At 37.0% G+C, this 27,060-nt stretch overlaps 1 protein-coding gene across 1 annotated transcript in view; it reads left to right on the top strand.

Moving 5' to 3' along the window:
- GPR158 (G protein-coupled receptor 158) overlaps positions 1-27,060 on the top strand; it is a gene marked incomplete at its 3' end in the record, with an annotated part of 227,028 nt that overhangs the window by 31,449 nt on the left and 168,519 nt on the right. Inside the window, exon 2 of the mRNA XM_039233073.1 lies at positions 7,345-7,450. Coding sequence (XP_039089004.1) covers positions 7,345-7,450 — 106 coding nt within the window. The remainder of the gene's footprint in view (positions 1-7,344; positions 7,451-27,060) is intronic.

The following is a 27,060-nucleotide window of genomic DNA, read 5'->3' as shown; positions in this document are numbered from 1 at the left end:
TGAAGTAGTTCTTTGCTCTGAAGCCATTTTATATTCCAAGAATCTTTTGCTAGAAGAGATTTTTGCAATAATTGTCCACCCCCACCCCATTCTGGCTCTTTGGTATTTTTTCTAAATTTTACTCAAAAACTAAATAGCTCCATGGGACATTATTCGCAATAACCAAAAAGGTGAAACAACTCAGTGTCTATCAACAAATGAATGAATAAACAAAATACAGCATATAAATACATTGTAATACTCTTCCATTAAAAAGGAAGGAAATTCTGAAAACTGCTACAACATGGATGAGCCCTGAGTACATTAAACTGAGTAAAATAAGCCAGCCACAGAAAGACAAAGACTGTCTGACTTCACTTGCATGAAGTACCTGGAGTAGTCAAATTCTTAGGAATATAAATAAGAATAATGGTTTTACTTCAGGGTCTAGGCAGAGCAGGAAATGAAAATTATTGTTTAAAGGGTAGAGAGTTGTAATTTTGCAAGATGAAAAGAGTTCTGGAGATTGGTTGCACAACAATATAAATGTACTTAACAATACTCAACTGCACACTTTTAAGATGTTAGGATGGTAAATTTTGTGTTATGTATATTTTACCACAATTACAAAATTTTAAAAGCCAAAACCAAAACTTAGCAGCTCCTCCTTTAGTCCATTTTTTTCTTTTTGTATCTATCATAGCCAGAAAAACCCAGGTAGTACTTTCTGCATTTGGCCGAGAAACTTCCTTAGGTAGAACCACAAGTTCAATTGTTCACAGGTGACAGTGTTGCCAAACTTTCCCCATATTATGTACCAAAGATTCCTTTCTCCTCTGCCTCCGATACCATTTTCCTCATTGTCTTAAAGGACAATGTCTTCAAAGTCTTAAAAGACTTACCCACATATTCCCGCTTTCATTAACCAACTCTTTGAACGCCTTTCAGTTTCTGCCGCTGGCTGGTCCTAAAGCTAGAGCCACATGTTTTAGGGTTTTGTTATGTCAGCAACCCACTTCTAGGCACCAGACTTTGTTCTGGTTGTTAGGAGTAGATGATTGATGGCAGCTGGTCTATCAGCATCTGTTTGTATCAACTTTTTTGGCAGAACCTCTTCTCTGTACCCCTATCAATATTGACTATATGGGCTGCTGATGTCAATTTTTTTTTGTAGTTATGGAGCAGGAAATTATTGTTCAAGGTAATAGAGGAGGAAGCAAAAGGAGAATTTAAAAACTTTCCTTGGGGCACCTGGGTGGCTCAGTCTGTCAGGCGTCCAACTTTACTCAGATCATGATCTTACAGGTCGAGCCCCACATCAGGCTCTGTGCTGACACCTCAGAGCCTAGAGCCTGTGTCAGATTCTGTGTCTCCCTCTCTCTCTGCCCTGCCTCCCACTCATGCTCAGTTTCTCTCCGTCTCAAAAATAAATAAACACTAAAAAATTTTTTTAAAAATTTTCCTTCGGGGCCCCTGGGTGGCTCAGTCGGTTGAGCCTCTGACTTTGGCTCAGTCATGATCTCACGGTTTGTGGGTTTGAGCCCCACGTTGGGCTCTGTGCTGACAGCTAGTTCAGAGCCTGGAGACTGTCTTTGGATTCTGTGTTTCCCTCTCTCTCTCTGACCCTCCCCTGCTCATGCTGTCTCTCTCTCTCAAAAAAAAAATAAATAAAAAACATTAAAAAAAAACAAAAAACAAAACAAAACAAAAATTTTCCTTCAACCTTTCCAGTCTTTCTTTCCACTCGTTCATCCATAGTAGCTCATTATAGTTTTCACTTTGCTTGAGTATTCTCTTTTTTGGGGGGGGAGGGCATTATTGTTACTACATCTGGCTTCTTTCAAGCATCTGCAGTTTCTTCAAGGTTAATTTTTGGGGTGGGCTGATTTAGGAGTCAAGGAAAATTTCTTTTTAAGTTTTTATTTAAATTCCAGTTTGTTAATATGTGGTGTAATATTGGTTTCAGGTATAGAATTTAGTGATTCAACACTTATGTATAGCAGTGCTCATCATAAGAGGTACCCTCCTTAATCCCCATCACCTATTTAACTCATTCCCCACACACCTCCCCTGTGGCGACCATCAGTTTGTTCTCTGTAGTTAAGAGTCTGTTTCTTGGTTTTCCTACCCCCCCCCATGTTTGTTTAATTTGTTTCTTAAATTTCACATATGAGTGAAATCATATGGTATTTGTCTTTCTCTGACTGACTTATTTTGCTTAGCATAATACTCTCTAGTTTCATCCACATTGTTGCAAATGGCAAGATTTCATCCTTCTTTCATGTATTTACCCAAAGAATACAAAAATACTAATTCAAAGAGATACATGCATCCCAATGTTTATATCATCATTATCAACAATAGCCAAAATATGGAAAGAGCCCAAATGTCCACTGACTGATGAGTGGATAAAGATGTGGTATACACACACACACACACACATACACACACACACACACAGGAGCTAGGGGAAAAATTACTAAGGTATGGACTATGGAAATTTTAGTCTGGTGGGAAAAACAGATCATTAAAGTATGAAGAAGGTAACCACAGTGTATTATGGGGAGAATAGAGAAGCAGCTTCTAAATTTTTTAAATATTTATTTATTTTTGAGAGACAGTCAGAGCATGAGCAGGTGAGGAGTGGAAGGAGAGGAAGACACAGAATCTGAATAGGCTCCAAGCTCTGAGCTGTCAGCACATAGCCTGATGAGGGGCTCAAAGTCACGAACTGTGAGATCATGACCTGAGCCAAAGTTGGACACTTAACCGACTGAGACTTTTAAAAAAATTAAAAAAAAAATTTAATGCTTAATTTTGAGAAAGAGAGAGAGAGGGGGACGTAGCTTCTAAATCAGATTTGGAATTCATGGAAGGCTTTAGAAAGGAGTCACGTAGGAGTTATGATAGGTAGAGCATAGTTTAGGCAAAGGGACTTCAGGTATAATGGCATGTATAAAAGAATGGCTTTCTGAGCTAAGATGAATTTTTAAGGACCCTACATGTAGTTGTGAATTGTCTGAAACAAAAGATGTATTCAGAAGAGTGGATGGAGACATTAATAGTAGGAGGGGCCAGAATATATGTTATACCACAGAGCTTAGATTTTTACTCTTTAGGACAGTAGGAAATAATTGATTTTAAGCAAGGAATCGTTAGGATCAGATTGACATATTTCTAAATTTTCTTTTTTTTAATTTTAAAAATATTTATTTTTGAGAGAGACAGAGAGACAGTGTGAGCAGGGTAGGGGCAGAGAGAAGGGAAGACACAGAACCCAAAGCAGACTCCAGGACAGGAGCTGTCAGCACAGAGCTCAACTCAGGGCTTGAACTCATGAACTGCAAGATCATAACCTGAGCTGAAGTTGGATGTTAAATGACTGAGCCATCCAGGCGCCCCAGACTGACATATTTCAAAGATTGCATAGACAGCATAGTGTGATGCTTAAGCTCTAGTGCCCTTTGCTTGTTGTGGAAACCTTCTAACGTCCTGGAATGAGCACTAGCAATGAGTTTTGTGGCCAACTGTTCAGTGTAAAATTTTAAAAAGGAGGATATTTTAACTGCAATGGTCTCTTACTACTGTAACTTGCTTCTATTACATTTTCCCTAGGCCGAGGGCATTTTAGAAACAGGCTAAGGGACGTTCAGGATTATTTCATTATATTAAAGTAGTTTGTAGTTACCTCTATGTATAGCTAAGTTATTGCTAGCCATCCTGGTATACAAATAGCTTCTGGTAATGATCTTGCTACCCACCCAGCAGTTAAAACACAAAGATCTAGGGCCAAAGGTCATATTGTGATACGTGTGTTCATGATTTTCCATTTGTTCCTTAAAGAAGGACCCTAAGCCATATAAACATCAGCACCTACAAACCAAGATTTTTACCTGGAGCCATAGAAGACAGGACCAAATCAGTAAGTTATTGTAAAAAGTTTTTAGCCTTATGAGAAGTGAAGACCTGAACCAAGGCAGTGGTAGCAGAAACGGAGGGGAAGAGTTAAGATGCAAGCAGCATTCAGGCAGTACAATCTAGGAACTTGGCAACTGTTTGGATTCGGGGGTTAGTTTCATAACGGGTTGTCAACTTGGATAATTGGAAGGATGGAGGCCATTCATGGAGAAAGAACATATGGATCCCATTTTAGGCTTCTTGCATTTCAGGGGTCAGACAGGTAGAGAAAAAATGCTGGTCTGAGGCTCAGCTAAGCACCCAGGTGTTGGGAGATAGAATTTGCTATATTTTATTCTCTGGAATATATTTTCTTCACCTGTCTTTTTTGGCCCTTGCTTTCCAGTCCCCAGGCCAGGGAACCGCAGCCCCAAAGCTTCCCAGTGGCGCCTGCTCACCGGATGTGGGAGCAGCACTTCCGCCCCCAAGAGGCAGGCGCTCAGGGGACGCGCCACGCAGGGGCTGCTGGGCTCTCAGTCCGGTCCGACCTCCGTCGGTTCAGGGTAGCTAGTGAGTGGTTTTGCCTCTGCGTGGTTTTCAGCAGGATACCTTTTCCCACCGAGAGAGCGTTTTCTCCCCGTTTAATCCCCCAAACCTCCGCTTCCCCTGCAGGAAGTCAGGCATCTCCCCGAGGGCTTTGTAGGTCTCCAGGCACCGAGGCAGCGCAGCGGCGCTAATGAAGATGAGTCAGCACTGATTTCCCAGCTGGTAAACGCACGACTCATTACCTTTGGTGGTTTTGCACAAACCCCAGAAAGCTTCCTGAGCCGAGTTTACGGTCTGTGGTGGCTTTTGGTTCTCGGATATGAACCCAGAATCAAGAGGGAAACCGCTCAGTGATTAAGATACCTATTTCTTAAGCCGGAAAGGGACCGGAGTAATTGCAGCCTCCCGGAAGCCCAAAGTGGCCAATGTTCCTGAGCAAGTGGGAAGATTTGCACTATCTTGTGACCAAGCTCAGCGTAGCAGGATAGTTGAGGAAAACCTGATCTCGTTTTTACTGACAGATGTGGAATAACTAAAAATGTATAGTTTTTATTAGTTTACTACTTACAAATGTATTCTAAATAAGCCGTTCATGGCAGAATACCAAAATGTACTAGACCGTAGGAGTCCAGTGGGAAATTCCGTGTCGTTGAAGACGGCTGGTAAGGGAGTGTGGTAAGACCTGCTGTAATTATACCTTGAACCGCTGGTTGAATTAGAAGTCTGTCCATTCTTTAAAAAAACAAAAATGAAAACGTAACCATTCTACTGACCTGCTTGAAGTTGCTTTTGTTTTTGTTCTTTGGAATTGCACTTTTTACTTTGTAGTATGACCCACACTAGAGTTCAGCCCCATGAAGGCAGGACTTTTTTTTTTCTTCCTGCTTTCTATTGCATTTCAAAGCCAAGAACGGTTTTGGCCCAAAGTAAGCATTCGACACACTTATTGACTGATTGAGAAAATTAAACATGTTGCTTTTCAAGAAGCAGGAAGTAGAGCCTGCAGTGGGCTTGCATGATTGGCATGACCTATGTGGAACATAGTTCTACTCAAAGGCCTACAAGGAAAGGCAATCAGAAAATGAGCAAATGTTAATGAAGTACCTTCTATACCCCAAATGATCTTTCCAAATCTCCCAGAATTTACCATCTCTTCTCCATTAAACATTCTGACATTGTTATATTTGGGCCTATGTGGTTCACCTCTGCGGCATCTCTGATAGTGGTGTACGCATACCAGAAATAAGTATTTGTTGAAAGAGCATGGGAGGAAACTGGATAAGGCATTAAGTTACCTGGGAATTCATTAATTTATCACATGAACAGCCATTTGTTTTACAGAATTATGGTCCACAATTCCGCAAATTGTGTCTTTTGCAAATTGAGGTTTGTTTCTCTGAAGGATTTGTAAGTTTTCTATGAAAAATTTTGGGTTTTCATCTCAGTGATCCTCTGAAAAATTAAGTTTAATGTGTTCTGGGTTATCTGGATAACCAAATACTAACAAGAGGTTTTGGTATCTCTGTTTTCTATCTCTTTTGACCATGTTAGCACTACCTAGTGTAGTACTTTGTTTCAGGTTAATAAGGAAAGATCAGAGGCAGCATTAAAAAACGTAAGTGACTTATTCACCCCAAATTAAGCCCAAATGACATTAAGTTGCTTTGTGGGAAGATTTCACAGTAGTTTAAAAGGAGAAAAGAGAGAGATGAGTCATAATATATGATAAAACAGGCTTGCTAAAGTCAGTACTGTATTCCTATTCTGAGAGGTGATTTAGTTTGGCCAAACATAATCATTGGTGTTTGGAAATTAATATTTTAAATTTAAATTTAAATTTTACAGTTTTGTTTGCATTTATTTCATAATTTTGTCAGTTTTTTTTTGTAGTACACGAACTATAATATGAAGAGTTTGAGCCTAACCTGATATTTGTACATATTTATAAAATCATAATGAAAGTAGTTTAAATTGGGAACAAGAGACCTAGGAAAATGTGTTTTTGCTATACTCAAGTTTGTGAAAAATGACATTACAAAGCTTTGAGCTTTAAGGCCCAGAACATAGAATATTTATTTTAATGAAGTGCAGGTGGTGACAGTTCACTGTAGGAAAAATGTTTCTGCTACTAGTGGTGCTCTGGTAGTGAAAAATAGAAGAGAGGGATCTTAGCAAGATGAAAATGTAAGAAGATCAGTTGGGGAAAATGGAAAAATTTTAGATAAAATTGGAGCTTTCTTTGCGGTTTTGCTTTTGGCTCTGAATTTGTGAGTTCTCTTTCTTAGTGATTTTTCTCAAATGGCAAAGTGAAATGCAGTGTTTTTGTTTCCAGAGTTAAGAGAAGAAAATTGCTAATCACCACTTCTGTAGATGGTGTAAATCTCTCGTTGGGAACTCTGGGAGACCTAAAGAGCTGTTTAAAGTCACTGTGGTAGAAGATCGGAGGAAAGAGATGCTATCCTTCCCGCCCCACCTCCCCATCCCTGGTCTTGCATGGGAAAATAGGAATAGAAAGAAATGAGGTGAAGCTTTGTTTTGGTTTTACTTTAATAGAAGGGGTACTTGAGGCAGGTGTTATTTTAGAGTCAACTTTGCTACCATGTCCAGAGCAAAGGTGTCAGGAATTCAGCCACTCGACAAATATTTATGGAGCACCTCTATGGGCCAGGCATTATATGGAGAGCTGAAAACAGTGAGCAATACGGGGACTATGCCTATGGGACTTAGGTAAAACTAATACTTGGTGATTCTGTTGTATTATGTGCCTGTCTTCACAGGGTACACTTGAGTTGAATATGAGTGGGCAATGTGAAAAATTTTAGGGCACTCTTTATGTTGATTTGCTGATTTCTGGGATGGAATACAGAGTTAGATATTGTAAAGGCTCAGATTAATTTGTTCTTATCTTTCTCTGTTTTAAAGGGGTGTTATGAAAGTTGACATAAATCTTCAGAAAGTGGACATTGACCAATGTTCAAGTGATGGCTGGTTTTCAGGAACTCACAAATGCCACCTTAACAATTCAGAGGTAAGAACATGAAGATAAAGCCCTCTGAAATCAGAAGCTCAGAAATGGATAACTTTCGAATTATATTGTATTTGTACGGGTAAGTGAACAAGAGGCATCTTACTGGGAAAGAAAAATCTCCTCTGCAGTTCTGAATGTTGCCAAAGGAACTGAAAGAGGGGTAGAAAATGTTATGCGAATAACTGTTCATTTGGCTGAAGCTAAAAATATGTCTAAGTTTTGCTTTAGTTAAAGGCTGACCCTATTCTTCAGAATGGGGCTCAAATTAAAATAGCCATGAAGTGAGAAACCCCAGGAAGGGTCAACCAGATTATGTACATTTTTATGCAGTGTGATGCTTGTTGAAACATAGATGCTATACATTCAGACATGCTGCCATCTGGTAGGAAAGCAATAAAGTATGGGAGGGCAATTTTGAGAACAAGGAGAAAACTATACAGGGACCTGGATATGAAATATGTATACTTGTGTGTGTTTTTCCAGTTTGCAGCTCCTGTCTGTGCTCGATGTCATTGGCTCTGGTTGGTTTAAAAAAACAGGCCTAGAGCTCATACCTCTGGAAAGAAGACTGTTTACTTGTCTTTTGTAGTTGCAGAGAAGAAATGTGATGCCATCCTGATTTCATTCTCAGTATCTATCTCTCAGGCCGCCAAATGCTGTGAAACAGCTGTACAATAAAATTCCTGATCGTAAATGAATTCTTGGGCTATCCTAACTTTGAGTCCGTGAATTTGTCAGGAAAGTCAGCTTAATTTATTTAAAATACAGGGGATAGTGCCATAAATGGAGTAATTCAAATCTTCAATTTAAATTTTTGCTCCTGTGGAAGATGATTTTATGTAGTCCATTTTTTTACCTTCTTACATAATCTTTATTTTTTAATTTTAATTTTATTTTAATTTCAGTATAGTTAATATGCAGTGTTATATTAGTTTTAGGCTCAATGCATAGTGCAATTTTAAGGTCAGAAATTTTAGAGCAGAAGGATACTATCAGTAAGTGTTTATTTGTGCCATTACACAGAGAAGAAAAGTGTACAGGCATGAACACTGGTGTACATGTATGTACATGTACCCATTGCATGCTTCCCATGTGCAACCTTCCCATATCCTGCCATATACAACCCATGTATTTCCATACCCTCATATCCTGCCACTCCCAAAAAAATCTTCCAGTGTTTCACACATTCCCCACTACCCCTATACTATACCTCCTCCTGCCCCCATACTCCCTACCACAATATCTCTCAACCCTCCCACCCACTAAAACCCCAAGAAACCCTCATAACTCCCCACCTCCCTCTAAATCCATCACATAACTCTGCCGTATCCCTGTAACTCCTACTTCCTTAGGACCCTCTGTACATTCCTACATATTCCCACACCCCCTCCCACATTTCTGTACATCTTCACGTAGCCCACCCTGCACACAGCCCTCACTTCCTTCTCTCCCCCCACCCCCAAATTGGGATTCAAATGATGTAAGTGAACTATGTCAGTCTTATCAATTCATAGAAGCCAGGGCCCTCTTTTTGCTTCCTTTCCCTCTTTGTTCTTATGAGTTTTGAACTTTTCTGAGTTTCCACTTCCCTTTGGATTCATTCCAGCATTTCTAAAGGTAGGAATCTCAATCACTGATCTCGTGAACATCTTTAGCCTGATCATTATCTCCATGTCAATAGCGTGTAGCTATTTAGTTTTGTCTTTCAGCCAGGGTGGAATTTGTTTCTGCATGAGTGTTGTAGTGTGGATATGGGCTCATTTCTGTATAGCCTTGTTTCAGTGGTGCTCCGGGGTGGTTCAAATAAGTAGTCTGCCTACAAACAAGGAGGTGTTTACTTTTCAGTTTGTTACAGTTGCTGCCTGCCTCCCATAATCTTTGTATAGTTTGTTTGTTTCCTTCAAGCACTTCTGTTTGACTAGATGGTTATATTAAAAGAACCTCTATCTCCTTTCGGAAGATTGATTTATTTTCATTGCACCAAGATTACTAATTTTCTGGGTGCTGTGTCTTTTTAAAGCTTTCAAATAAAAGAAGTTATATCAAGACAAAAAATCAAGGTAAAATATCCTCTGTTCTGGTTAAGAAAGATTAGGTTGCAACGTGTAACTCCCATTATATATGGGAGCATTGTATTTATTAGATTCCTACAGGAAAAACTGGGAAAACATGTCCTACAAAGCAACTGACAGTTCTATGAATTTCATTTGAAAATGTTGTAGAAAGAGGCTTAATGATCAAAAATAAAAATAACAGCAACAAACAACGTACAAAATGCGTGTTTTGACTTAGACTCTGGCTCTCTCCACCCTCTCTCCGGCCCAGGTGCTAGAATGGAGATGGAAGATGCTGGTGTCCTGGGCTGGGCCCCTGAGGCCTGTGGTGGGTAGGCTGACTCCCAATGGCCTCTGTGGAGCAATTCACACTGTGGTGTGGGACTCCTCTAAGATTCTGCTGTTGATGCTGGTCACTCTAGGCACCTACAACTATTCAATATCACATCTTCAGTCTAGGGACTAGTAGTGGTCTTTCAGTCCTTCCTTGTACTGATGTGAGTTGGAGACTAGGAACTGGCTTCTCTCAAACTTTTGATTGCTTGGAAAAACAAAGAAAAATCACTTGTTCGGGGTATTTTTTCATCTGCACTGGCTCTCCTTTGTTCCTTGTCACATGTCTTCTGTTACAGACCCCAAAGATCACTATGTAAACCGGCTTATTTTGGGAAGTACTTAACATGATTCATATTTGTCGGGTGTAGGGGCCTATGTTTATGAATATCCGTATCATTAGAAACAGAGATACTCATGTTCATTGTGGGTTTTATCTTGCCAAAGTTTCACATTCTCCTCTTGCAAATACTAGTGGAAGTCACACATTTTAGTTACATTGAGGCAAACTTTTCACTTTTAAAATGTTTCTGGTGTGTTGAATTTTTAGGCTCCAGGGTATCTTAAACGAGAATAGTGAGTCTGATGTTGGAAACAGACAAGGGGCATGTGACCGATGACAGAAAAGCCTCAGGAGCATTTTAGAAAGGCATGGGATGGTTTGTGAGGAAAATAATTTCTCAATGAGTTTGGGTCCTTATGGGGACCCAAAGGGTTCCTTAGGAGGCCACTACGTATTTTTCGAAGGGCAGAGTAAAACAGGATCTGAGCTGACATCCTGCACTGGATTGCAGGATTATTCTGGCTATTTTGTAAGTGATCCACATCATTGCAATAAGGATTTGATCATGCTGTCAATGTTCGTTTCAGTGATCTTTGGCCCATTTTTATATGGTTTGCATTGAGTACACAAAATACTCCCTTACAGAATACTTTTTAAAAACATTAAAATAATCAATATTCATTTTTGTTTTAACGGTTTTCTTTTACGTTGTTTCCGTTATAAAAACTTTTAAATCACAAAGTAGGACAGTAGCCTTGAAAATTTTTAAGCATCTGCCCATTAGGATATGTGTACTTTTAATCTAGAAAGTATATGAGTCTTTTCTTATATATATATATAAAAGAAATATATATATAAGAATAAATATATATATTCTATATATCATAAATTAGAAAAGTTAGTTTGAGGAAAAGATAAAATAATATTTTAATGTAGAAGATATATTATAAAATTATATCTGTAATGGGAATAGTGAACTGATTCATAATTATGTTTCATCACTTTTTAAAACTTTGTTTAATTCTTAGTAATACAATGATTCAGAGGTCTCTAAGTTCAGTTTATTTTTATACTTTGTTTTAATGTCTGTCATGGTTGAAAATATTCCTCACAAGGATATGTTATTCCAAATTGAAGAAATAAATTGTTGACTGTGTTTGCTAAATTACAGTGTTCATTTTTTGGTTCCGTTTACCAATTTTGGAAAGGTTTTTGCAAAATTCAGCTGGTAGTCTTTCATCTAACTTGATGTCAGTTGGTCCTTACACACTATTTGGAAAGCTGGGAATTTAAAAAATTTTAAGGGAATAGGTTAAAAAGTCCACTCAAACATTTGTGAGGAATATTTTCAAACAGATTTGGAAATTTTATTTCCAGCTTCTCACCATACAGTTAATGAGTATTAATAGTTTTTGGCAATGAAAACACTGAAAACGTTTCCAAATAATGTACCCATGTTCAAAATGCTCACTTGAAAAGGCTTATGGATTGCAGTGGATCCATACATGGATTATTAAAATGTCACTTTTTCTTTGAAGGAACAGTTCATATTTTTGAAAATACCTGCCACATAGGCACTACTGACAATCACTTGTCATCGTAGAGAAGGTCAGCAAATTTGGAACATTTATACATAACTAATCTTTCATTTTGGAAACAAGTAGTTCCCTTTGAGATACTCAGAAAATCACTGTGTGGGAAAAGATTTTCCAGCATACCATCTCATTATGAAAAGTTGTAAATGTTTTACAGTTGAAAATAATGTACTCTGTAAATCCACTTATATGGTCAAATGTAAGTGATAATACATTGAATGTGAAAGCTAGTGAAGGACCCAGTTAACCACCGTCAATATTTCTGTGTCCGAGTTTCTAGCTTTCCTTCAGGATCCCTCCAGTGACTTATCAGTATTGTGGTCCTATGGCATGTGGACTGAGTAAGTGCATTAATGTCAATCCAAGTCTTAAATTAGTAAAGCTTAATTTCTTTTTTCTTTAAATAAAAAGGTTAAATATAAATAGAAGTTCTATTTTCTTTTCACATGCCAGTTAACTTTGTGTCGTCTGCTGTGTAGACTACTTCTTAAGGTTATCAGATGTACGGTTCTGTCTGGAATCCCCAGAATGGCTGTGTTGTCGGATCGGCCAATGGTTTTGTATAGCTCTAAGATAGTTTTCAGGTATCTCTTTTTTCCACTGAATGGATTACATGAGAATCTACTTGTCACTCTTTACTACCGCATTAAATCTAAGTTAACTAATCTCTAAAGGCATATTTTCAGAAAGTTGAAAATGTAAGAAAAATGTCATTTAGTTTGCAAGAAAAGAAATTTAATGCAAAAATCTAAGGAAAGCAGAAGGAGTTAATCATTCCCTTTTTGAAAGCTGTTTCATCTACAGAATATAGCTTACTCATTTGACTACAGCAAGATTTAGAGGCCTTTTCCAGAGATCTCTTATTTAATTCAATTTGACTGAGTGAAATTGCATAGACACAGCTGTGTGTTAGTTCTCTTCTTGTGGCCGCAGTCTCACCAATCTCTTCTCTTTAATTTCTCCTTTTCTCTAGCAAGGTTCTGCTTTACACAGGTTGCTGTTCACTGATCTCTAGAACTCTGCTGTTTTATATGATAGTCACTAGTCACATTATGGCTATTGAGATATAAATCAGTTAAATTTAAACAATACTAAGAATTCAGGTCCTTCCTAGCCTATTTCAAATGGATAATAGCCACATGTAACTAGTGGCTACCATATTGAACAGTGTAGTGGACAGCTAGCCTCTAGAATAGGGTCTAGCTTATAGTGTAGTTAAAACACAAAGATTGTTGAAAGTTTTCAAATCTCTGAATTTTCTTGTATAGTAACACTGCCTTTAAATCCACTAAGGGTCATTTAAGGACAAACTTGAAATGAATTTTGGCTTATACAGGCATTCTTATGATCTACTGTATTAACTCAGTTGGAAATAAATATTGAGAAACTTGCAAACGATTTTTATTGCCAATATTTTACACTGAAAACTGTAAAAATCTTTCAGTAAATGGTGAAAAGTAAATACTGGCAATCTTTACATATTTAAATTTCTACTGTATTTGTAGTAAAACTTCTCTTTTTCCTTATTGCTAACACAAAACATGGTTAACATGAAGTCACATACTCCCTTGCTAGAATATAGGGCAAGCACCTGATGCATTTGTTGAATTAATGGAGGCACCCCACTCTGTAACTAGATGGCCTCCCTGTATCATACAGCCACTGGTTTTGATATCCCACTGAAATTGCCCAAAAATAGATTTAAAATTTTTTTCTTCCTAGGAGTCATTCAGATATTTGAAGACTGCTGTCAGTCTGCTTCTAAGTCTTCTTTCTTCCAGGCTAAATATCCCCTGGTTCAATCGAGTATCCTTGCTTTACTAGGCTTAACAAAAACGGGCCATACTACTACTGTATGGATCCCCATTTGTTTCTGAAGTTGTAAAACCCTAACTTGTTTGATTTTGTTACATAGTCCTTCTTTCTTAAATTAATAGAAACTGATTACAGTTTTCAGTTTTTCCATTATGCTCCTGAGAGTTATTTGGATGAGATATTCTGGAATTGTTCCCAAAGTAGGGTTAGGAATCACTATTCCAAAATAATAGTACTGGGGTACCTAAAAAGTCAGTTAAGGGACAGCTGGCTTTCTCCGTTAGAGAAAAGAGGTTTTCAGCAACTGAGCTAAGAGTTCAACAGTGGCTGTCGCCATCTTGTGGTAGGGGAAAGAGAAAGACAGAGACACGGACAGAGAGGGAGAGGGAAAAGAGGAGGAAGGGAATGACTGGTAGGAACATCTAAAATCACTATTAGAATACTGTGTGCTTTTCCTTAGTTCAGAGCTGGTTTGTATGTAGATTCTGGTCAAATCGTGGACCATTGTTTCTAACCTTGGCCATGCTACCCAGTTCTGACCTGCTACCCAGGTCGCTTCACCGCTGATTAGATACCTTAGGCTTCTCTGTTTAATGCCCAATTTAAAAGTTTGCTGAACAATTTGTCTTATTAATACTTATGATTAACAAGCTATATGTTTTATTTTCCATGGGACACATTTTCTAATAGATTAATTCAAATTCATTGTTTTTATTCATTCAATGTGTATTTATTTAGCAGCTGCTATTTGCCAGGTACTGTTTAATACAGTGGTCAAGAAGAAGAAATCCATAAGTTAAAAGAAATCATTTCATTCTAGAGGGGACCAGAGAGCTTAAAATTATATCAGTTGACTTTAGCTTCTTAAGTACTAACTTTGCTAAGGGACTTAAAGTACCATACAGTAATTTTTGAGACGTAGGAATGAATAATCCTTATTATAAAAGATAAGTCATTGCACATCCTCCAGAATTGCAAGAATTTACTTGCTGAATTGGCAAATGGTAAAAAAATTATAATACTTAGTGTTGGCGAGGTTTTAGCAAAGTGGACATTCTCATGCAATATTGATAGGGATGTAGATGGTTCTTAGAGTTTTTGGAAATATGGTGAAATGTATCACCATTGTGAATTGAATTCTTCCTTATACCATCTGTTTTGTTTCTTTCTACTTATACTTTGAATAAGTTTTAGAAGAAAGTAGTAAAAAATTAGAATAAATACATAAGTATTGGACTACTTATTACAGTGTATTGTTTATTGTAATAAAAATTTAGAAACAACTTAAATGCATAACAAAAAAGAATTGATTAATAAATTATGATGCACGGTAAAAACACAATACTGTATTGCTATTTAAAATGATGATATCAGGGCACCTGGGTGGCTCAGTCAGTTAAGCCACTTCAGCTCAGGTCACGATCTCATGGCTCATGAGTTTGAGCCCCGCGTCAGGCTCTGTGCTGACAGCTGTGAGCCTGGAACCTGCTTTGGATTCTGTGCCTCCCTCACTCTCTGCCCCTACCCTGCTTATGCTCTGTCTCTGTCTCAAAAATAAATATTAAATTAAAACAAATAAAACGATGATATCATTCTTCATTCATTGATATGGAATGATGTCCATGATATATAGTAAGGAAAGGAATCAGATCCGCCAGAATGGTTTAAGAATAAGAATTTTGGGACATAGAGAGAAGTGACATTAAGCAAGAACGTCTGTTTGAAATGTATTAGTAGATGAGTAGAAAATTGGTAAGAAGCAGCCAACTTTCCCTGAAAACAAGCCTTTTAAAGTTTAGGAAGTGAAATTTATAACTATGGGAATTATGTGCAGAGTGATTTCTATAAGGTAGCTCATTATTTGTATTTGTAAGTGGGTAGACTGAAAGGGAGAGGGCAAATGCAGTCTCAAAAGAAAAGTCTATCTTTTAACTGTTCACGGTATCTCTAGAACTTTATGGAGCTGGAAAGAAGAGAATGGAGAAAGAGAGTCAATTTGAAGAATCCCGAGAGTATCTATGGCAGATTCGCTGTTTTATTCAGAGACTCCTTTTCTTTTTTTGGCTGACAGTGAGGATTGCCAATGCAAACAAACAATCCCCCAAATCAGAGGTTACAGTTGGAAGTAGATGAATCCACAGTAAAAACTGTGGGTGGGTTTCACTCTTCTGTTCTTTCAACTCAAAGATTTTATCAAAATCTTAAAAATAAAGCTTCTTCTTAACATTAAAACTAATAACCGCTGCAGCTACTTAGTAGCACTTGCTTTTGGTTAAGAATTATTCCATCTGCTTTGTTCTACGTGTTTTGCATGCATTAGTTTTACCGTTATAGTCTCCATTTCCCAATGAAATAGGCCTAGAGAGGTTCAATAACTTGCCTCTAATCACACAGTTAGTAATTGGCAGAGTTGGAATTAGAATTCAGGTTTTCTTGATTCCAGAGCACATTTTTTTATACAACTATCTTCTATTTATTATTATTTTCTAGGAAACATATAATGGATAAATCTATACTAGACTAGTAGTGAGCATATATGGGGGGTTTTAGATTACCAAGTATATTTAACTTTGGAATTTGGATAGAAGAGACTAGGGGATATTGTCCTATGTTGGTGTCACTTTAGACATGGTACATAGGCATTGCTTAAGTGACTGCTGTGAAAATCTCACATCCCTTTCACTGAAGAGAGGAATTAAGCTTAGGCTTTGGATTTGTGTTTAAGAAGCCGTTGAATGGACTGATGCTAACTTGCAGTGAAGGTCATAGCAGTTTGTTGTAGTGTTTTATTTGGGACCTTGTGCTGGTCGGAAAGTTCATCAAGTCTTTGAAAAATCATGCAGGAGACAAGTATTTAAAAATAACATTCATCAGGGGCACCTGAGTGTCTCAGTGGGTTAAGCGTCCAACTTCGGCTCATGTCATGCATGATCTTGCGGTTCCATGAGTTTGAGCCCCGCGTCGGGATCTGTGCCAATAGCCCAGAGCCTGGAGCCTGCTTCAGATTCTGTGTCTCCCTCTCTCTCTGCCCTTCCCCCACTCATACTCTGTCTCTCTCTCTCAAAAATAAAATAAAAACATAAAAATATTAAAAAAAGAATAACATTCATCAAAAGTTAAAAATCAGAGACTAAAAAGATTTTGCTGAGTTGGAGAAATGAACATGTCTCTCAAGATGAAAGTTAACAGCAACGAAGCTAAGAACCTGACTATGAATAAAGAAATCTATCTTTTTGAACATTGGAAGAATGATATGGTTTAGTTGTAGCACACGTAAACAGCAATATTTGGGAGAATAGTTGAAAGTTCAATATGAGTCAGTAGTATGGTATGGCTGCAAAACAGCAATAGCAAAAGCCAGCTTAGCCTTAGTCTAGATCTTGGGAGGTTCACATCTCACTGTCTTCTCAACTTAACAGAAAATACCTCAAATAGTATGACAAGGGATATAGAAATTGAAAATAAAATATCACTAAGGACTTTGGAACCTTATGTTTTTGAAGACTCAAAGAAATTAAGGATGTTTTTTCAGGGAAGAGAAGACCCATGGTCTGACAACTGTTTTCAAACATGAAAGTAGCTATTAAGTGACTATGTGGTTTCTGAAAGGACCCAGGGTCTAGGCTGTGACTTATCAGGAAGCCAGTAGGAACTACTGAAGGCTCTGGTTAGCTCCGTGCAACTAGAACTTTTGAACAACCAAAATTATTCAAAAGTTGAGAATATGTATTTTTTAAACATGAATTTATAAATGTGAATGTTGGAATTATTCAATCACACAGTGCCAGGATGACTACTTCATGAGGATGCTATAGGCTTTAGTACCACTTGACAGAATTTTTCAGTGTTCATGAAAATTTCATGCAACATTGCTGTAGGGTTGGACTTGGTGCCTCCTAAGCTTCTCTGCAACCCTAAGGTTTTATAGTCCTGGTATACTGTAAAGGGAAACACTGAAAGGTGCCTCCACCCAAACACAGCACTCTGATTTTCCTTGTAGTGACAATGCCTTGGATTCTCACACTGACTGTGGTTATGCCTGAGATTCCTCAAACCTGAGATTTTCTCATTTTTCTCTGTGATAATGGTAAAGCAAACTATTATTCATCATTACCACCTTCATTTGAGCCAGCTGATAGGATCTTCCTTCCAATTACCCATTAGGCACTTTGGGCATCACAAAGTCATGATATTTGATATCTGCTCCTAAATAGCACTCCTTTGTATACATTCCATATCACAGTATTATATCATCAATCTTGAACCTGTCAACCTATTGTGTAAGACATTAGGTGTCAAACTGATCCAGCTTTCAGGTGGCCAAAACAAATTTCTAAGACATGTGGCAAACTCACATACAAATTTGGATGAGGGTCAGTAACAGAAGGTTCCATCTTGTAGGTGTGTGAGTGGCAACCTCAGAAGTTCCTTGCCAGTGGTGGTACTCTTGGTTCCCTCGATGGCGTGGCTTGGGATGGTAGGAATGTCCAGTTTGAAACAGGACTCGAAAGGTATGATCCTTGTCCTTAGACACAGGTTGGTGAGGGCTGTACATATTGTCGTGACATCAGCTAAGAGGGGAGGTAGGTGTTAAGGGAAGGGGCCCACTTCTAGGGAATTAGAATACAAATCAGAACATAGGAATAAAGCAAGGCTGCATATGGAGGATTGCAGCTCACTGGGTACAGAGATACCAAAGGGATCCACTGTGTTTATGATAATATATAAATATATTTTAGGCTCTAAATCTTTGCTGAAGACAAACTCCTTAAATACAAAACTTCTCTGTGTCCTAGGGTGAGAGTGGGGTCCAGTTTTCAGGTGGGAAATTAACAGCGTATTCAGAGGGCTAGAGTAGGCTGGGGTAAGAGGTTGACTTGCATACATTAATGGATATGAACTCAAAGTAACAGACTCTCGATCTTCTCAATTTGGTGAGAAAAGCTAGTGAACATATTTGGAATTTGTAGCTAAATTTATAATGGAGCCAATCAGGAGAAAAAAAGTCTACCTATTAAACCTTTGCTTTTGTCATATTCAGTAGCAGAAAAATTGCTACTTGTCCAATTCTAGATATGAGAAGCAATCAGAATATACAGTAAGTGCTTGAGGGTGACTTTTCTAGGGTTAAATATAGCTTTGCATCATTAGCTTATGTGGGAAAAAATCCCATTATGACAGCAAATCAGATCTAATCTGGCACTCCCTCTGCTACAATTATATAAAATATGGTGGAAACTTGTCAAAGCTTTCAGTGAGAAATGAGGCTCCTGATGCTTGGCAGCCCCGTTTTTGAGCACAGTGAAGAATCATGTTGCTTAGTTACAGCCTTTGGCTGATTTAGAAAGCTTTAACTGACTGTATTATACAAGAGTTAAACTCTATTCTTTGATATCCTTTTTTTCTCTTAAAAGAAAAAGACTTATTTACCACCTTCCTAATTTTTTTGGGTTTTTTTTTGGTGCCTTTACCAAGTCACTGATGTGTATTCATCCAGGGCAAGTTTTGATTTGTCATTATTTTTCCCTCCCCAGGGTTTATAGATTGAATGAGAACAAGTGGGTGGTTGATGATACAAGCAGAAAGTATTGAAATAACTGAAGTACTTTTGCCCTCAAAGTAATTTACAAGTGTCTGTTTCAAAATTGTTTATCATTTGAAGTCTTTAGGTTTTTGCCCTCTTTCAGCTTACTCATAGTTTGGGTTGCTATTGTCTTTATAATGTACATGAATGTGTGACATTTAATTAAATTTTTGTATTTCAAGATGTAAACTCACATATAGGGGTGTGGAGAGATGTAGGGAGCAGTGAATGGAACTTGTGAAACAGAAATAAGGGAATTGGAGCCCAAACACTGAAACAGAAGGATTAAGAGGAAAAGCAAAGAAAACTGTAAATGGATATTTATAGCAGCTATTGTGCATGAATTTAAAAAGTGTGTAAAGGGGGAATGCAGATGTTTCGGAGCCCATTGCAATGGTGCAAAAATACTCAAGGACTCATAAGTCTGGGGGAGACTTTAAAAGACTCTTGTTTCATGTTCTGTCTCCAGAAAGTAGTATCTTTATACTGTTTTAAATGTCTACACGTTTAAAGTAGATAATCCATTTTATTTTTATTGCTCTTCAGGAAAGAGAGCTGTCCCTAAGCAGTGCTTTCTATTATCTTACCATAATTATTGTATTGAAGTAAAGCCATGATTTAATCTTGATTATGTAATTATTTCAGTAGATTTTCCTATTGGCTTTTCAGCACAATCTCTGTTTCATGCATGTAAAAGCAGCTTTTCCTGCTGGCGTGTACAATTCCATGATTACCTGCAGGAAATTCTATAGGGTTGATTCTACATTTACATTGGAGATAGGATAATGGGTAATTATCCTTACAGGCTTGGCTCCATTGAAATTCTAGTTCTATTGAGAGCCCAAACTCTTGGAACTACAAGGTGAGCTACTGCCCTTATGGGCTAGTCTGCAAATCACTTTCATTTGCTACCTTTTAAAATATGTTTGTCTAATGCACTCATTTTCAAAGTGTGGTCGTCAGACCCATAGGATCCTCAAGCCCCAGTTGAAGGAGTTTATGAAATTAAAACTATTTCCATAATAATTCAAAGATATTATTTGCATTTTGAACTATTCATTCTCTTATGGGTGTACAGAGGCTTTATGATAAGATATAGAAACAGATCGAATGTAGAAAGAAATATGAAAATCTAGTTGGCTTCTAATAAGACAGACTATAAAGAGATTTGCAGAAATGTAAAATAATGATTTTTTTTTTGTTTGGGATAATAGAGTTATTTTTCATAAATATATTGTGTTAACATGTTATGGGCTTATTGTCATTTTTAAATTAATTATTAAGTATTTTCAAAATTTCTCAGTTTTAATATCCAATATGGTAAATATCAATGGATATAGTCAACATAAATAAAAGCTCTTTTGGATTCTGAATAACTTTTAAGACAGAAAAGAGGTTCCAAGACCAAAGAATTTGAGAGGTCTGATCTAGTGTATTTATAAGCTACTGTATAATTCTAATGTTGACTCCACTTCCTGGTTTCTCTTTATTTCTCTTCCTTATTTTGATGATTCTGCTAGCAGATTTTGACACCCCCTCCATTTTCTCCCTTGATAATTTCAGCCTCAGGCCTCACTGAACTCAGTCTGTGTCCTCGGGATTGACAGATGACAGAAGGACAATGATAACATTAGTTAAAATAGCAATTTGTCTAAAATAAAATATCACATATTGTTTGTGTATTTCTAACTATAGTGACTGCATTCCAGGTAAAAATCTTCATGTATTTCATGTATTATTTCACTTACTAGACAATTTGAATTAAAAAAGAAACTTTTAGAGTTTTCACTTTAATTTTTTTTTAACAAAGTTGACCAAAATGTCAAAGAATGAAATATATTGCATTTTACCCTTCCAACTTTCATGTTGCAATTTTTAATGTAAATTGAATCATTTACATGCTAAAGCATGCAGAATTGTGTAGCATTCTGCATCCCTAAAGATCAATAAAAGACCAATATGTCTGCTAGCTAATGCTGTTTATTAAAAAATGGCATATTCAAGTAATGTGTGAAAATTTTCTTCTTAAGTTTGGTCTTAGCACTGGGTAGGCTATTTGCCTTTTGTTTTTAACTAAGTGATTGTGAAGTCAGTAAACATCAGTTTTTGGTGTTCAATCAAGACATTCTTAAGACCAAATGAATCCCATGTATATATCTAAAATGAAGACTCAATTTAATATTTTATTTCTTTGTTGAAATAGAGATTCCAGATTATTTTTTGTTCTTTAATGAAAGACTTCACAGATTTTTCTTTAAATAGACTGGCTACTTGGTTGGTAGCTAGGCAATGATATTTTGTTGCCTCTGCAACAAGGACGCGTGTGTTGCAGCTAAGGGCCAGGGGATGAGCGGAAATGAAATCTTGCGCCTTTCCTCCTGGGTTCATGAAATCTTTAGTTGCGAATCTGCTCAGTAGCCAGGTCGCTCTGGTGGCAGTGTGTTGAGCTTCCCTTTTCCTCACTTTCCTATCCAGTCACTTGCGAAGTGTTATCAATTCTACCTCAATAGCTCGTCAGTTTGTCGTCTTCTCTCATTCTTCCTACAACTGACTGTGTTCTAGTACTAATCATGTCTTGTTTGGATGCTCCCAGTACTTTCCCCAGTTTAGTTGTTTTCCTTTCCAGTCGGTCATCTGCACTGCTGCCATGTGATTTAAAAAATGGTACAATGATTATAACATCATATGTATAAAATGCGTGCACTGTATTTTAAGTTTTATTTTAGAAAGAAGGGGAGCACGTGAGCAAGGGAGAGAGGGAGAGAGAGAGGAGGAGAGGGAGAGGGGGGAGAGAGAGAGAGAGAGAGAGAGAGAGAGAAAATCTTAAGCAGGCTCCATGCCCAGTGTGGAGCCTGATGTGGGACTCGATCCCATGATCCTGGGGTCATGACCTGAACTGAAATCAGGAGTTGGATGCTCAACTGACTGAGCTACCCAGGCGCTCCTGTACACTACTGCATAGTATTTTTATTCTTGAGATAGTGTTGCATTGTAGTTAAAAGTGCTGGTTTTGAATTCAGACTGGCCATGTGTCCTAACAGAGGCTCAAATTTCTTTAAGTGAGAATGATATTATGATGTATATAAAATGCATGGCACAGTACATTCTCTATAAATATTAGCTATTTTGCATAGCACTTTGTATCCCTGAAATTATTAGTTCTTTATAGTTATTTATTCATATCTGTCTTCTCTGCTAGACTGTAAGTACCATGATGGCAGAGGCCACATGTCAGCACAGGCTCTTTCCTCTGTGCTGCCTACAATGCTGTATTAAAATGATTTGACAGGGGTGCCTGGGTGGTTCAATCAGTTGAGTGTCTGAGCCTTGATTTCAGCTCAGGTCATGACCCTTGGGGCTTGGGATCGAGCCCCGCATTGAGCTCCACACTGAGCATGGAGTCTGCTTAGGATTCTCTCTCACTTCCTCTGCCCCTCTCCCCCACTTGCTCATGTGCTCTCTCTCTCTCCCTCAAAAATAAAAATATTTTAGTTTTTATTAATAAAAAATATTTTAAAAATGATTTAATTACTGTCAATTGCAATAACTACATTTATTGGGTGCCTTCCCTTTCACTTTGTCATATGTGTATGTGTGTGTTTGTGTGTGTGTGTGTGTGTATGTATGTGTATGTATATATATGTGTATATATATAGTTAATCCTTAGAACAGTCCTAGAAGATACCTATTGCTATTCCAGTGTTATAGATGAGGAAACTGAGGCTCAGATATTTTTAAAAATTTATATAGATTACATATCAATGATGAATTTAGACTGATTAGTTGCTGATGTAAGCAAGAGTATCTTGAGGCAAAGGCTGTGACCTATTCATACATCTTATTGATAAGGCTGTTCTTGTAGTTTAAGTTCATGTATAATAACGTATTCTTGTAATTGAGTATCTCTTATGGTCACTGGTATCATCACTATATCACACCCATAAGAAAGATTTAGATGAATTTCACCAGAGCTTGCCAGGTGCTCCATTTTTTTCAAGAGTGGAAAATCCCAGACAGAGAGTAGTTTCTCATGATATTCTTCCTACTTTCTGAAAACCTTCCTGAATATTCAGATTGTAGGTATAACTTTAATTTGTTTTCTATTTCACTACATTTAAAATGTACTTCATTGATTTAATCATTGTAAGCATTTCTAATTAAAAATGAATAGGGGTTCAATTAAAATTGATGGTTTTAATTCTTATTAGGGAACTTCTATTATGACAAATACTATAATCAACTATTATTTTTAGAGTAAAATAAAAACTCTGTACATCCATAATGACTTAGTTATGTGCTTTAATTTCTATTGTTTTCCATTTGTGATAGATGCATTTTGTAAAATGGGTGTAAAGAATTCAGAGTAGGTGGCTCTACAAATTGACTAGTGATTATTCTCAATTTGCCATTGTCAAGTGTTTTTGTCACTCATCTAGATTTGAAAGGATGAACAAACACAGGATGCTTTTAAGAATTGTATTTCTCTTTCCTTTTTGACATAAAAATAGAGAGCTTTACAAATACTACTCAGCTAAATCCTCCTCCACAACCAAACCACCAAATTAAAAATTAAATTATTTTCTTGACAGCAAATTTTGCACTATATGTAAGTGCATAATTGGAGGAGCTTATCTTCATCAATTTCTAGCCTTCCCCTTTCTCATACCCCCTACTGGATATTAGTTATTTTTTGGTCAGTTTAATGGGTAAAAAATTTGTACTTAACTTTGCTTCAGTTTATGTTTCTTTGATAACTAATGTGGTTAAGTGTGTGTGTGTGTATACATGCTTATAAATAAGCAAGTCTATGAATATGAGATATCTATTATTTTATATATATAATATATCTGGGTAGTTTAGACTAGATAATATATATTTTACTAAGATGTCTCAGTTATGCTATCTATAAACCTACAAATTAAGTCTGTAAAAACAGAGAAATGGAGATATGACATATTACTAGTAAAATTTGATGTGAGTTGAGCTTCTATCCATTAGTTATATTTTCATTACCCTTTTATCTGAAGTGAAAAGAGAGCTCTGTGGGTTTTTTTTATGAACCACCAAGTCGAATCGTCCCTGTCAGAGGTGAAAATCTAGAGATTTAAATGTTTTGTATACTCTTTGTACTAGTTGTGGATTTCGGTCTTCACTCCATATTCATTCTTCTTTGCCCTGCTTTGTGATATTGGAACAGAGCCCTGTAAGCATTGCTCTTCTGCCAGCTAGGACAATGGTAAGCTCTTCAGTAGATGGCATTGGAGAGACAGCGAATGAAGGAGAGACTTTTCTTCCTGGTTCCAAGATGCTTTTTTATTACTGCTCCAAAGGTGAGCCGCAGCCAGTGGTATGCAGGATGCCCAGTGTCCCACGCTTCAGTGAGTTTTGATGGCATTCACAGTCAGCTGGGATGGTCAGTAGGACTCTTCTTCCAGGGTTCCAGAGAGTTTCATTACCACCCTCCCAATACGCACCCATAGGCCCCTCTCAGGAGACATTCTTGTACTTGTGCATCACCTTCTGTATTCTGAACATATAAAGTTTTATTTGTGATAGCTGTTTAATAACATGTTCTACAGATTCTATCAACTGTATAATTCCTTGGAATTCTAGCCAATTTGGCCTTCCTGAATGAACAACCCTGTCTTTCCCATTCAGGGAGACTGCTTGGTTGACCTTTTTCTGTGTTCCAGCCTGAAAAGTCTCTGCAGGCAGGAAACTATGACAGTCACAGGGATTACCTCTTTTTTCTCCTCCTGCTACGGAATATTCTACTTCGCCTGTTGTGAAATGTTTTCTTTATGTTTTTCCAGTTTTTTATTTGGCTAAGGCAGCAAGGTAAATCTGGTCCTTATGTTTGGGGAGGAAGTCCATTCTGTTCTTTTACATTCTACAAATTAGAAAGTATTATGAAAACTAATATTTTAAAAAGTGTTTGCTTGCATTAAAATGTGGGTTTATCATTGCCGTTCCTGCACTTTAGATTCTCCTTCCAGGATCCTTTTTAGTCTTCCTAAAGTACATACTTTTGAGGTTCATTTACTGAGGTCTCTTGGTAGTGAACTCTGTTCTTATATTTAAATATTTTTATTTTATCATTCTTTTATCATAATCATCATTATCACCACCATCATCGTCATCTAGCAAAGATACTTTTGCTAGACAACTTTGTTTCTTTTTTCCTTGACATTTTAAAGATACTGTTTTGCTGCCTTCTGACTTCTATTGTTGTTGAGAAGTCTGCTGTTTTTCTAATTGCCATGATTTTGTAAGTACTCTGCCTTGTCTCTGTAGGGGCTTTTAATTTTGTCTTTCACATCGTTAGGGTGTTTAAAAGTAATATTTTAAAGCATGGATTTTTTAAATTTTGTTTTGTTTAACTTATTCACCTGGAATATGTGCTTCCTGGATTGAAGGGTTCACCTTTTGTATCAATTCTGGAAATTTTGCATCCATTATCGCTTTGGATACTACTATTTCTCCCTTCACTTTCCCTTTTTGACATTCTAATGAGATATATGTTAGAGCGTTTCCTTCTCTATATTTTTTAACATTCCTCTCACATTTCAATGCCTTGTTTCTCTGTGCTGTTTGAGGGTAATTATTGGACAACTAATTTCCCAGTACAACGAATTGTCTCTAATCTGCTTTTTAATCAGTAATTTTCTTCCCTTTTTTTGGTAACCTTTTAACAATTTTAATTTTCAGAGGTAGGTGTTACGTTTTTCTCCTCCAAATGTGTTTATGTCTAACAGTATTGTATTGATTGGCTAGCTTTGTAATTAATACTCTTTATTCAAACAGTGTGTGCATAGTTTTTCCCTATATTTTCTTTACTTGGGAGTAAAAATATTGTCAGGTGTTTCTTCTGGTTCTCATCCATAAAAACTGTTTTTTGTTTTTTGAGTTTGGCATTTTTGTTTGTGAGCTCATTGCTTAATCTTATTCAGTGGAAATTCTGTCAACCTAAAATGAGGAAAGTTTAGATTTTGCTTCTGCTTATTTCTGTACGTAAGGGGTACTGTTGACCTGGGACATGGGAATCCACTTCTGAGTGTTCTGATCAGCAAAACAGCTAGGATTTTTCTTATTTACTTGTGGCTGGTCAGAGTCTTACTTTCACTGCTGAAATATTTGCCCCTGGGCAACTTTGCCCCTTTTGGCTGTCCATTCCTTGGCTCTGGCTTGGTTCCATAGATACAGTTTTTCTGACATTTCACTTCTGTTTTTAGTGGGCCTTTGTAGACTGTTAGGTCTCAAACATTATGTACTCTCTAATGTTTAGTTGTGAAGCAGGAGTAACCTTTATGCTTTCTTTATTACTTGCTGCATTGGAATTATACTGTTAAGTGAATAAGTAGCATAGATTGCTATTAATTTTAAGGAGGTGACTACTTTGGAAGCATAAAAGATTGGTCATTGTTCCTATATATGTAATATTTTTTATTACATTAATATGTAATATAATTTCATAAATACTTAAGATATAATTCATAGCATGGAAGTAACTTTTCAAACACTAGTTACTGGTACTGGGCATATAATCTTTTGTATTATCATATGTTATAACATTGTATAAACTTACCAAAAAACTGCGAACCAGGTTATTTAGCTGAAATCATCTGAGAAAACAGATTTCCATATAATAATTATGAGTGTAAGGTCTGTGGGTAGGTATTTGGGTTCAAATCCTGATTTCACCATTTATTAGCTGCAAAACTTTAGGCAAGTTATTTAATCTCTATTCCTCTACCTTTTCTTATATGTGAAGAAAGATAACAATACCTACTTCATATAGTTGTTAAGAAGATACTTTATTCTTTTATTCATTGACTGATGTCTGTTTCTTTGCCGCCAACTATATGCAGCTATTTAAGTTTAAAATTAAACTAAGTTTTATTAAATAAAATTAAAATTCAATTCCTTAGTAACACTAGCCCATTTCA

The sequence above is a fragment of the Hyaena hyaena genome, unplaced genomic scaffold (genome assembly GCF_003009895.1).
Source record: "Hyaena hyaena isolate Hyena2069 unplaced genomic scaffold, ASM300989v1 scaffold_72, whole genome shotgun sequence".
Lineage (NCBI taxonomy): Eukaryota > Metazoa > Chordata > Mammalia > Carnivora > Hyaenidae > Hyaena > Hyaena hyaena.
Note: the sequence above shows the minus strand (reverse complement) of the source record. Positions and strands in the feature narration are given on the sequence as shown.